The 12,328-nt window shown below is 44.8% G+C and overlaps 1 protein-coding gene across 23 annotated transcripts in view; it reads right to left on the bottom strand.

The window, feature by feature from the left end:
* The window catches only part of ANK2 (ankyrin 2), a 494,244-nt gene that overhangs the window by 175,213 nt on the left and 306,703 nt on the right, over nt 1-12,328 (bottom strand). For all 23 annotated transcript variants that reach the window (XM_056116828.1, XM_056116827.1, XM_056116850.1 and 20 more), the window contains one exon: nt 1,016-1,114. In XM_056116828.1, coding sequence (XP_055972803.1) covers nt 1,016-1,114 — 99 coding nt within the window. The remainder of the gene's footprint in view (nt 1-1,015; nt 1,115-12,328) is intronic.

Here is a 12,328-nt window from a genome sequence, read left to right on the forward strand (position 1 = left end):
GACAACTGAGCATGAAGTAAGGGGCTGCAGGTGAATGACCATAGTCTTCACCAATTCTGGAATTCACAGGGTCTGTCCCTGAAGCCACTGCTGGAGGCTGCAGTGACCACTGTCCCCCTCTCTCCATTATCGCCAGAGATGCCACAGCCTTCCTCCCAAGCTGGCTGGAGTCTAGCTGATTACAATTTTCTTTTTCCAAATTAAACTTCACCTTATAAAGACAGAGATCTGTCAACACAGATAATATGTACTTTAATATCTGTTGTTTCTGAAAGGCTCAGATATATTTAGCAGGGCTGGAGAGATAGTACAGGGATGAGGGTTCTTGCCCTGCATACAGGTGACCCTGGTTCAGTCCCCATGACAGAGTTTTGATCCCAAAACCAGGAATAAGTCCTGAGCACCAATGGACATGGTTCCTCCGAAAAACAAAACAATAAAATAAACAGGCAATCTATCTTTTATTTAAAAAAAGCAGTATAGATTTTATTAAAAATCCCTATTATAAAAATCTTTTTAAAAAAGAGTTTGATTTCCTTAAAAACAGTATTCTAGTAACAAAGTCTAATGTTATTCTCATAGCTCAATTCATGACTCAAAATTTCTTTTCTATTAGCACGTAAGAAGACTATATTTTCAAACCATGTTAAATATATACCTGGGAAGACAGAATTATTTAAGTAAATCAAGCACATTGCTTCATTGTTGAGAAGTTCCACATTACTTTCCAATTCAATTAAAGAAATGAGTTAACAGTGATACAGTGATAGAGAGGATCGCATTAGTCTACTCTGTGTGACTCAAAGAGGAAAAGAGACAAACTTTAGAAATAGGTTTTCACAGATTTCTCTGTCACCTGTCAAGCCAAACCCTAATGAGTGTAATGGGAATGGTTTCCACTTTAGCTCTGCGTAAAGGATGTTGGTTTTCTAGCAAAACCTGTATTGCATTGCAAGGAAATGAAGCTCCGAGTCATCTTTCGAAGGAGAGCAGGCACGAGCAGCGCGGACATTACCTTGGTGGCAGAATCCACCGCGGAGCCTCGTCCCAGCAGCTCCTGCACCAGCCCCACATGGCCCTCCTTGGCTGCCAGGTGGAGAGCGTTGAGGCCATTCTGTGAGGGAGAACAAACAGGCGTCAGAGTGGGGTCTGGGCTGTTGGGGGACACAGTTCCTGACACAACTACTGATTAGCAGGTCTAGGATTTATAACTCTCTCTCACACTCTCTCTCTCTGTCTCTCTCTGTCTCTGTCTCTCTGTCTCTCTCTGTCTCTCTCTCTTATCTGTCTCTTTGTCTCTCTGTCTCTGTCTGTGTCTGTGTCTGTCTCTCTCCTCTCTCTCTCTCTCTCTCTCTCTCTCTCACACACACACACACACACACACATAAAGACTTCCAGTGGGTTGAATATAGAAAGGCAAAAACATAAATGGGGCTGGAGCAATAGTACAGAAGGTAGGGTGTTTGCCTGGCAAGTGGCCCACCCCCAAGCACCGCCAGGAGTCATTCCTGAGTGCAGAACCAGGAGTAACCCCTGAGCATCGCCGGATGTGGACCAAAACACAAAGAAAAAAATGCAAATGCTCATTAAAAAGGTGAACTGCTGCATTGGAACAACACTAAAAAAATATCTAAATTGTTTTCTAATTAGAAAAAAAAGTGGGCTCTTCAGTGTCTGCTAGAAATGCCTGCTAGAAATAAAATAATGTTCAGGTTGACAGGAAATAGCATGTTGGCGTCGCTTGGGTCTGGGGAGTGGAAGCAGAGCAGAATGCCACCAGGGAAGACAAGCTAGTGTGGGTGAGCAGTGGGCACCTCCAGGCCCCTGAAGAGCTCTCGGGGCCTCCGGCTTCAGGAGACACAAAGTCACAGGCCACAGAGCACCCAGCAGAGAACTGGACCAATCACCATATGCAACTTTCCACCAATCAGAACTGACCCATGGATGCTTCTATGCATAAAGTGGACCTGAGTTGGAACTTCCCACACCCAGAAAACAAGCCCAAGTTCAAGTGCTTCTTAGGTCAATGTTCTTGGTTATTGTTTTACTAACTCTACCCTCTTACCCCCTACACTAAACACTGAAATTTTGTTTTGACCGGATCTCAATGGCCGTGGGACAAGAAGGCTATGGAACATAGAGTAAATAAGTCATTACTCTTTAAAAAATAGAGTAGAAATGCCCTTTGCATACAAAGGCTTTCAAAAGCCTGAGGATTATTGCTAAGGTGACAAAACTCTGCAATGATCACACCAACCTCCATAGACATTTCACGCCATGCCACTAATTTGTCACGAGAATGTCTTTAAAAATAAAAATGAATGTTATGATTTGTTACAGTGCTAATTATCTCATTACTATTACTAACGTTTGCCATTCTAAAAGATCACTTACGCTAGCATTGAAGAAATATCATTAAAATTTCACAAAATATGTTATCTGTGGGCTGGAGCGATAGCACAGCGGGTAGGGCGTTAGCCTTGCACGCAGCCATCATGGCCGACCCAAGTTCAATTCCTCCGCCCCTCTTGGAGAGCCAGGCAAGCTACCAAGAGCATCTCGCCTGCACAGCAAAGCCTGGCAAACTACCCGTGACGTATTCGATATGCCAAACACAGTAACAACAAAGTCTGCAATGGAGATGTTACTGGGCCCGCTCAAGCAAATCGATGAACAATGGGAGGACAGTGACAGTGATATGTTATCTGTAAATATCATACTACTATAAAGGTTGAAAGAAAATCTTATAAATATAAGGAGAATTGCCATATGGTCAACTTTCTGCCTGTGGTCACTGCACAGCCTATATTTAATGATTTGGTAGTGGAAAGTAACTAAGTTCTTACATTTGGCTCAAAAATATGTATCTGAGAGTTTCGTACTTTGCAAAACAATATTTAGTTTCCTGTCAACATTTAAGGAGTAGCCAGGGACTGAAGCAATAGCACAGCGGGTAGGGCGTTTGCCTTGCACGCGGATGACCTGGGTTCGATTCCCAGCATCCCATATGGTCTCCCGAGCACCACCAGGAGACTTCTGAGTGCAAAGCCAGGAGTAACCCGTAAGCATAGCTGGGTGTGACCCAAAAAGAAAAAAAAAAAAGGAAGAAGAAGAAGGAGTAGCCAGTATAGCAAGCCTTGCTTGCAATCAGGTAAGCTTGACACGGTTTCTTGACTTTCCTGGCACAAAATAGTAAGAGTTAAAGCACTTTTGAAGTTGATTACTATATTTAAAAACCAAAAAGAGGGGCCGGGGCATAATACAGCAGGTAGGGAATGTCCCTTGCTTGCGGCTGACCCAGGTTCAATCCCTGGCACCCCATATGGTCCCCCAAGCACCGTCAGGAGTAATTCCTGAGTGCAGAGACAGGAATAGCCCCTGAGCATTGCTGGGTGTGACCCCCAAAAAAGCATAAAAAAATAGCAAGGGGGCTGGGAGATGATGCAAGTGGAACATGAGTTTGTCCTACACCAGGGGGCAGTGAGCTCAACCCCACTGAGCTGCCACATGCTGGAGCATGATTCTGGCTTCTGCAGGCTGGAGCCTCTGCTGTCTGTGGTCCCCAGCACACAAGTAATTTCTGGCCTCGCCATAGTCAGGTATGTCTGAACACAGATACCAAGGGGGCCCTCCAGCAAGCACCATGACTACAAAGCTGGGGACACACCACAGTCACATGAGCAGCCCTGCGCCTGGTAAGGCAGGGACCCTGGCATGACCTACAGGCAGGATGTGTTAAGGGTGAGACGACCAAACGTACAAGCATCACAAGTGTTCATGTGACTCACTGCGACATGGGCAAAGGGGAGAGGAAGGACATTAGGCTGCATCTACATTTTATTATTTTTTAATTGAATCACTGTGGGATACAGTTACAAAGCTTTCATGTTTGAGTTTCAGTCTTACAATGATCAACCACCCATCCCTCCACCAGTGCACATTCTCTACCAACAATGTCCCCAGTATGACCCCCCCCTCAACCTTTTCAACCCTCTCCCTGCCTCTATGGCAGACAGTTTCCCTCCATACTCTCTCTCTACTTTTGGGCATCATGGTTTGCAATACAGACACTAAGATGCTATCACGTTTGGTCCTGTATCTACTTTCTGCACACATCTCCCACACTGAGCAATCCCTCCAACCATCATTGTCTTAGTGATCCCGTTTCTATCCCAGCTGCCTTCTCCCCCAGCTCATGAGGCAGGCTTCCAACTATGAAGCAATATTCCTGGTCCTTGTGTCTACTGTCCTTGGGTATCAGTCTCCTACTATGTTATTCTATATTCCACAAATGAAGTACTCACTCTTTCATAAGGCAATAAAGAAGCACAGTGTTATAGCGGATTGGACAATAGCCTCTTGCTGATTTTCTGAGCCATTTTTCCTTGTGGATGTTCTTATAAAATGAGCAGTGAGATCCCAGGCAGGAGATAGAACCAACAGACATGTTTCGCAGTGCTGTGACCCTGAATTACATTTCTGGCACCCAGAGGAGACACACAGCGTGGCAGGTCTGGGGGGTTGAAAAATGGACTAAAGGAACAGTGAACCCAGGAAGAACAATCACAGGGATCGGGAGATGAAATGTGGGTTCCCTCTGTGGGGGGCTCCTCAGTGAAACCCCTCTAAAGCCAGAGCTCTTCCCAGAGAGAACCGGGCTTCTACCGAAAGTTATAAAATCTTACTGACAGCTTCCCTCTGCCATGGGCCTAAGTGACACTGTGGCCAGAGAATCACCTAAGCCAGACCCTTATACACTTTTCCCACTTGACACCGCATTTTGCCCCCCAAAAATGCATCACAGGTGAGCGAGGCCAGAAACACCTCAGAGTCATCAGGCGGTGGGTTTAGGATTAATTTCTGGTCAGTGCCCAACCAGACGCTTTTTCCATAGGCGAGAGGTTCATGCCTCTCCCCTCCCTAGGTCAGCAATGACTAAGCAGCTGAGGTCCATGCTAGAATCCAATTCAAAATGGAAAATATGGGGTTGGAGCACAGCAGGTAGGGTGTTTGCCCTGCATGCAGCCGACCAGGGTTTGATTCCCAGCACCCCATATGGTCCCCCAAGCACCCTCAGGAGTAATTCCTGAGTGCAGAGCCAGGAGTGTGACCAAAAAGAAAAAAAAAGAGATGCCACTTGTGGAAGAGGAGGAAGAGGAGGAGGAAGATTAGTTTAGCAGCCTGAGAGATAGTTCGGTGTGTAGGGCTCTTGCTTTCCACACAGATGACCTGGGTTTGACCCCCGGCACTTCATATGGTTGCCCAAGCCCCACCAGGAGAGATCCCTAAGCTCAGAGTCAGGCATAAGCCCTGAGCAACCACTGGGTGTGGCCCAAATACCCAACCAAAAAGAAATACCAAGGGAAAACATTGGGGTTAGGTAAGATGAGTCATGAAGAATCTCAGGGCAAAGACCTTCCTTTCAAAGGGCTAGAAAAAGCTGTCCCAGCCCCATCTCTGGGAAAAAAACGAGTCAGACAGAGGAGGCTTGGGGTTTTGGGGTTGGATCTCTGGATTGAAGTGCCAGGTCGTCAAGAGTTATGTTGCCTCTTGGAAGGAGCACAAGGTAAAAGAGAAGCTTCGTTCTAAGAACATGGGCAGTGTACCGTGGCCTGGGAGCATATTAGGAAAGGTGGGGTGGCCAGGAAACACACTCACCGAGTAATCCACTGGTCAGCCTGTCCACTCAGAAGGGCCAGGACGGAAGTTTCTCCAAGAGTGAGTGACAGGGGGTGTCCCATTATGTTACCAGCAGGTTACAGAGTGACTTAGAGACCATACGGTCCCACTAAGGGGCTTTCTGGACCCCCACAATGGAATATAGATGTAGAAGCATCATTTTCTGTGTGGAGGCCCAGGCAGACAAGGGGACCAGGCGGCCTTGGGGACCAGATGGTGCTGTGCCTGATGACAAACACACCCCTGCACAGAGGCTGCGGTCAGCATTTCTATTTTCTCCTGCCTCAAATTAGCCCTGCCCCATTCTAGGAATCTCCAAAGCCCTTGGCCGTGACCCCGAAAGAGGGGTGATAAAGCCACGCATCCCCCTACTTCCCATTTCTGGAATTCATGTTTATTGGGGGGCCCGCAGGCAGTAAGCGGGCATCCATCCAGTGGGTGCTGCATGTGCCCTCCATGACCCCCTATGATCAGGGGTGGGGGCTGCACCTGGGGGATAGCACAGATGAGCAGGAATCCCTCCTGATTGGACAGCAGACCCTGTGGGAGTGTCCCTCCCCATCACCCTCAGAAAACCTTAGGGACAAAGAGTTCTCACCTCTGTAGGATAACATTGGTTTGTCCTTTCCGCCTTGCCACAGGGAGCTTAGGTTTATTAGGTTACTCCCATCACAGTGCTCCCATTCCTGTGTTTATTTGTAACCTCTTTCTTTGTGCTCTGTGAACTTGTAAATGTTACTTTTTTCTTCTCCTTAAGTTCTTTACATAGTTAATTCAGAGCAATGTCCTTTTTGTATGGACACAGGAAGACAGTTAATACTATGCTTTTGTAATTTGGGAGTTAACTGACTCCGAATGGCATTCACTCCTGGGCATCCGTTCTCTCAACTTATGCCTCAGTTGCCCTTACTTCCTAGCATCCCAAAAGCAGGGTCCCAACAAGGGACTGGATGGCCCAGGGCAAACAGTGAGCTACCTTAGCATGGAAATGGACCTGGCCAAAGTGCCATAGTAAAGGTAAAAAAAAAAGGTAAAGGTCCTCCCGTTGATGGTCGATTTGCTCGAGCGGGCCCAGTAACGTCTCCATTGGAGACTTTGTTGTCACTGTGTCTGGCATATCGAATACTCTCGGCAGCTTGCCGGGCTCTCCGAGAGGGGCGGAGGAATCGAACTCGGGTCGGCCATGTTGGCCACTTGTAAGGCGAACGCCCTACCGCTGTGCTATCGCTCCAGCCCAAGTGCCATAGTACTTAACTATAAATTAAGAGCATGGCCATGGACATCTGTCACTGTCACTGTCACTGTCCTCCCATTGTTCATCAATTTGCTAGAGCGGGCCCAGTAACGTCTCTATCGTGAGACTTTGTTGTCACTGTGTTTGGCATATCGAACATGTCATGAGTAGCTTGTCAGGCTTTGCCTTGCGGAAAAGATACTCTCAATAGCTTGCCAGGCTCTCCGAGAGGGGCAGAGGAATTGAACTCAGGTAGGCCATGTTGGCTGCATGCAAGGCAAATGCCCTACCCGCTATGCTATCACATGATCCAAAAAGTAATAACTGGAATAGGACTCTGCTAGGATTAGGAATGATTAATCCAGCCTGAGGACTGTAATCTGAGTCTAATATAAAGAAGTAGAAATAAGATGCTATTTAAGATGTTAATTAAGTTATTGGACTAAGGAGAGGAGAAACACCCCTAGGTGGTATTTCCTTCCCTTGAGCCTAACTGGCCATCAGGAAGGACTTTTGATATGTTGATGTGCTACCTGACCTGGGTGTGGGTGGCTACCCACAATTCGGGGAGAGACAAGACTAGAAAGAAAGCAGGGCAGCAAGATGGAGTGCAGAGACACTAGCAAGAGGGGCAGAGGGAGGAGAGTGTAGGGGAAGAATGCAGGAGCAGGCACATGAAGAGAGAGAGCCCAGGCTGTGAGATGGAGCGCAGAGAGATGAGCAGGAGAGACAGGAGGAGATAAGGATGAGGGGCAGTGTGAGACTGGAATGGGGAGCTTAGTGAGACTGGAACAGGCGCGTGGGGAGAATGGAATAAATAGCCACTGATCATCAACCAGCCTGGCCCTTGCCTCCTCCTTAGTCCACCCATGGCATTAGCCGTCCCAGGTCAGGGAGTGGCCCATGTACACCTGTACACCGAACGCAGTCAGAGAGAGAGAGAGCCATGCAGGGTCCCCCTAGCCACCCTGGTGATTACACACATCTCCATAGATTTTGTTTTTCCAAGAGCCAAAGCACCTGGGTCTGTGTATCAGATTCAAAACTGATGCATACTGCTATCATGGAAGCATAGTTAACTACAGTGAGTTAACTTGAGTAGTTCCGTGTATTTATTTATTTATTTATTTAGGGTTCAAGGGACACAACTGGCAATGCTCAGGTCTTAACTTTTGGTTCTGCAAACTTTCGGGGTTTCGGGGTCACTCCTGGAGGGGTCTAGGGGACCACGTGGGGTGATGGGGATCAAACCCTGGTCAGCCCCATGCAAGCACAGTCCTTATCAGCCTCAGGGATTTTGAGGGGTTTTGTTTTTATATTTGTTTAATTTGAGGGTTTGGGGGTCCAATACAAAGTTTACCTGAGCTGGGAAATTTCTTAATTTATTTTAAATTAAGGAGGCATTTATTTTTGGAAAGTACCTGGAATTCTAACAAAACCTGGTCAGGAGATGGGAACCTGACCCATTAATACTTATCCTTGTCAAAAATTCCAATAACTGCTGTTTTACCAGCGGAAGTTTTAAATCTTCTCATTTAAATGTCATTTTCATCTGGTTTCATTTCTAGCTTAATTTTTATGAGAAATTAATGCTGAGCTACTTCTATGGCATTTGACTGCTAACCCCAAACCTCCAAGAACACGAGTTAATTCTGATGAGTCACAGTTTAAAGAGATTTTAAGCATCAAAATTCAGCAGCAATATATGTTAAATGTCTGAAATTTATTTGACTTTATCCTCAATGTGTCATGCCTCCTTCTAAACTATTAACTGAACTAATTTAACTCTAAGTTGAATATCATGAGTTACAAATTACCTAATGTGTTCAGAACCACACTCTTAACTCCTATGGTTATAAAACAAAAACAAACTCTGAATTCTGCATAATAATTAGTCTTCAACGCTCTTTGCACTTCAACTTCTCATGAGCTTTATTTGATATTCTGTGGAATAAGAAAATGTCTCTCCTATCTAAAAACTTAGTATTTTAGGATAAATGTGTTTTTTTTTTTCCCTTAAGGTCACTACAGATTGTCGCAAAGTATTAAAATTAGGAATTCAAGAACAAATTCTAGAATGTCTGATATTATGTCCAGGACAAGCCCAACAAATCCAAGTAAAAAATTAAAATACAAGTTAAAAAAAAAAAAACTAGAGAAGAGGGGCAGAGTGGTTGATCCCTTAGGGGTCTTAAAGTAATGAGATATGGTTCTAGGAAGAGATGATATACAAGGATATAATTTCTAGGGGTTTTTAAATAACAGATATATCCAAGAGCCCAGGACTTGTCATGGTATATTTAGGCATTGACTTGTTTAACATTTCAAGTACCACTTCCTAGAGGAGGTTATTTTAAAAAGCTGAATTTTCTCCTTCCAACACAGGACTAATCAACATTGCAAGCAGGCAAAGGAGTACACCAGAATCAACAAGGAAACTTCAAACTATCTGACTGTAGTCTTGGAACCTCGGGAGGCAGAAGGAGAAGCATCTCCAGGAAATGAGGCAAGAGGGAATACAGAACCTAAAATGTCTCAAACAAATTCTGGGGCCAGAGAGAGACACCAATGGGCTAGTGCTCAGGCTATGTATGTTGGGGTTAGAGCTCTAGCACATTGGGTCACCCACTTGGGGCCGGGATCTATTTCCTGTGCAATACCAGGTGTGGCTCTCAGCATATATGCCCCAACCCTATTCCCTCCACCCCCCAAAAAAAATACAAGGGAAGAGACTGTATGGGGATGGAAAAATATTTAGACTTTGATTTTTTAAAAAAATGGCTGTGAATTGAACACCAAATCCAGACCAAGGAAAGCTTACATGTAATGAAGGAAAAGGAAGTATGAGTTATTCACATATGAAAGCAATCTCAGGGAGACTGTGCAAGGGACCGCATGTAAATATTCAAAGTAGCCACATAAAAGTGTGGCTGTAACACTGTAACACTGAAGAGTTTCAGTGATATCTAGTCTCTATTTTTTTCAGTTACTTAATACTAAGCCAAATTTAGTACACTGAAATCTACCAGGATGTGGGAATAAGAAAGAGGAAGTCATTGAAAGGGAGAGGGAGACAGTTCCTTTAAGGAGTCTTTCCACTAACAAACACTCCTTTCTAGCAAAACAAAATGATTCCTACAGATTGCTTTTATCACTTTCAGGCTTACCTGAAACCTACAAGCTGTTTCATTCACTTTATCCTCTGAGCAAACACAGAATTGGTTACTTTTGGCTTCTCTGTCTCATGACTTACTTTCTAACCAGATGGGCAAGAATTAATCCCATTCACAAAGTTTCTACACCTAATCTGCTACCTGAGAGAAGAAAGCAGAAACGTGGGCGGGTGAGTTCATGAGTGAGTCGCATGTAGATGTGAGCAGGATGTGAGCCTTACTCACGTCCCTTCTTTACGTTTTGTCCTTAAGTGTGGTCACTGCACAGTACAGTACTGTGTCCACCTGAAGTCCTTGGAAACAGGAAATAAGTTCTCCCTCTGAAGCTGCAGCGCCTGACCCAGAACCCAGAATACAGGAAGCCAGTCCCCAGAGAAGAAGCCTGCAAGCTGGAGAGGCTTTTCTCAGTCCGGAATTCCTGGCTGTGTTCTGATGAATTGCAGAGTTCTGTACAATTTTTTTTTAACTTGACGTTTCATTTTCCTGCCAACCTTAAAAATAACAATGATAGAAGATATATTCTGGATCATCTGGATGATCACATTTAATTAAATATCATCTAGTCATGTCTTGGCTCTTAATCATGTTGAAGACTGATTATTCCAAGAACTCACTTCAGGGAACACTCAAAATTTTAATTTTAGTATTTCCTCAAACAGACACATACAGATGTGTTTTCAGTTGTTCTCCCACTCCCTATCCTAAGACTCTTGTCTTTGTCTGTCTCTCTCGAGCAGAAATACTGCCGTGAGGAATGGTTTCTAAACATAACCTGATCAGTCTTGAATTGTCCCATTTAGAAAATAGAACAAGTGCTTAACACGGCTTAGCCAGAAACTTCCTAACAATTGAGGACAAACTTCCTGGAAAAAAAAATGCAGACAATTTTAATCAAAAGGTGTCTTAGCTAATAAATCTGCTGCTTAATACTGACCCAGAATTCATCCATCCAGTTACTCCAATTTGAGTCAAATTGCTTGCGACCAGCCCAGCTTTCTGTTAAATTGATTTTATTCCATTGTCGGGAGCGGGAAAAAAAAAATTTCTTTCTCCTGGGTGAATGTCCAACATTGGATTTTTGTGAAGCTGTAGATTTGTCTGTTGTGATGCTTTAGATCTATAAGTCTGCTGCAAAGTTGTATACCTTAGAAGTTTATTGTGAAGTTGCCTACCTGGAACTCTGTCGTGAAGTTGTGTATCTGTATATCTATCTTCTCTAGATATACAACTAGAGAAGTTGTATATCTAGAACTGTTGTGAAGTTATGGATCTAGAGGTCTGTTGTGAGGTTGTGTATCTGCCTGTTGTGATGTCGCGTGTCTACCTGATGTGTGCCCCAGGGTGGGCAGGGAACAACCCGGCCACAAAGGGAAGCCTGCTGTTACAGCAATAGTTCTCCTTTCACAAGTGACTTCTTGAAATCCAGGATCATATAAGTGACTGGTTCACTGAGTGACCCCAAAGTCCAGATTCATTTGCTCTTTCATCAGACATTAATCGAAAATCAATCCAGTGCCAACCCTGACCTTTATTTCTTCAGCACAGAAGCACCTTTGTTTCACCTGCCTGCACTGAAGGTGACATTCTAGACAGCCACTATTTCTCCCATGGAAACCATTGGGAGCCTCCTCCCCGCTAAGGCTAACTTTTATTTTTGATAGGGGGAGCTGCACCCTGCTGTGCTCAGGGATGATTTCTGGCAGGCTCTGGGAACCATACAAGGTGCTGGGGGTGGAACCCAGGAAATCTGTGTGTAAGGCAAGTGCCCTAGCTGCTGTACTATCTCTCCAGTCCTAAACTCTAAGTCTGAGTTTAACCATATCTATAGGGGTAGACATCAAGAAGTTTTCTTTCCAGAATGATTCTATACTCTTAATCATCGAAGGCCCATTCTGTAGGACTTGCCTTTCCTTCTTCCTGGTGCAGACAAACAAACATCATGGTTGTGGAAACTAAAAGTCTGATGTCCACATGGAAGTGTCAAGAGAAACTGCTGGGAGTTGCCCTGGATGAGAAAAGAGCTCTCACCTCCCTGAGAGCCTTTTTCCTCCCGCCTCCCTCTTCTGCCTCACAGGTGCCCTGTGACTGCCTGATGTCTCTCTCTCAAAGGAAACCCCACACTTTTTTTTCATGTTTGAAGATTTTTTTCCATTTTTTTTATTCAATCACCGTGAGATGCAGTTACAAAGCTTTCATGTTTGAGTTTCAGTCATACAAAGATCAAACACCCATCCCTCCACCA

This window comes from Sorex fumeus, unplaced genomic scaffold (genome assembly GCF_029834395.1).
Source record: "Sorex fumeus unplaced genomic scaffold, SorFum_2.1 ptg000033l, whole genome shotgun sequence".
In the NCBI taxonomy this organism is placed as follows: domain Eukaryota; kingdom Metazoa; phylum Chordata; class Mammalia; order Eulipotyphla; family Soricidae; genus Sorex; species Sorex fumeus.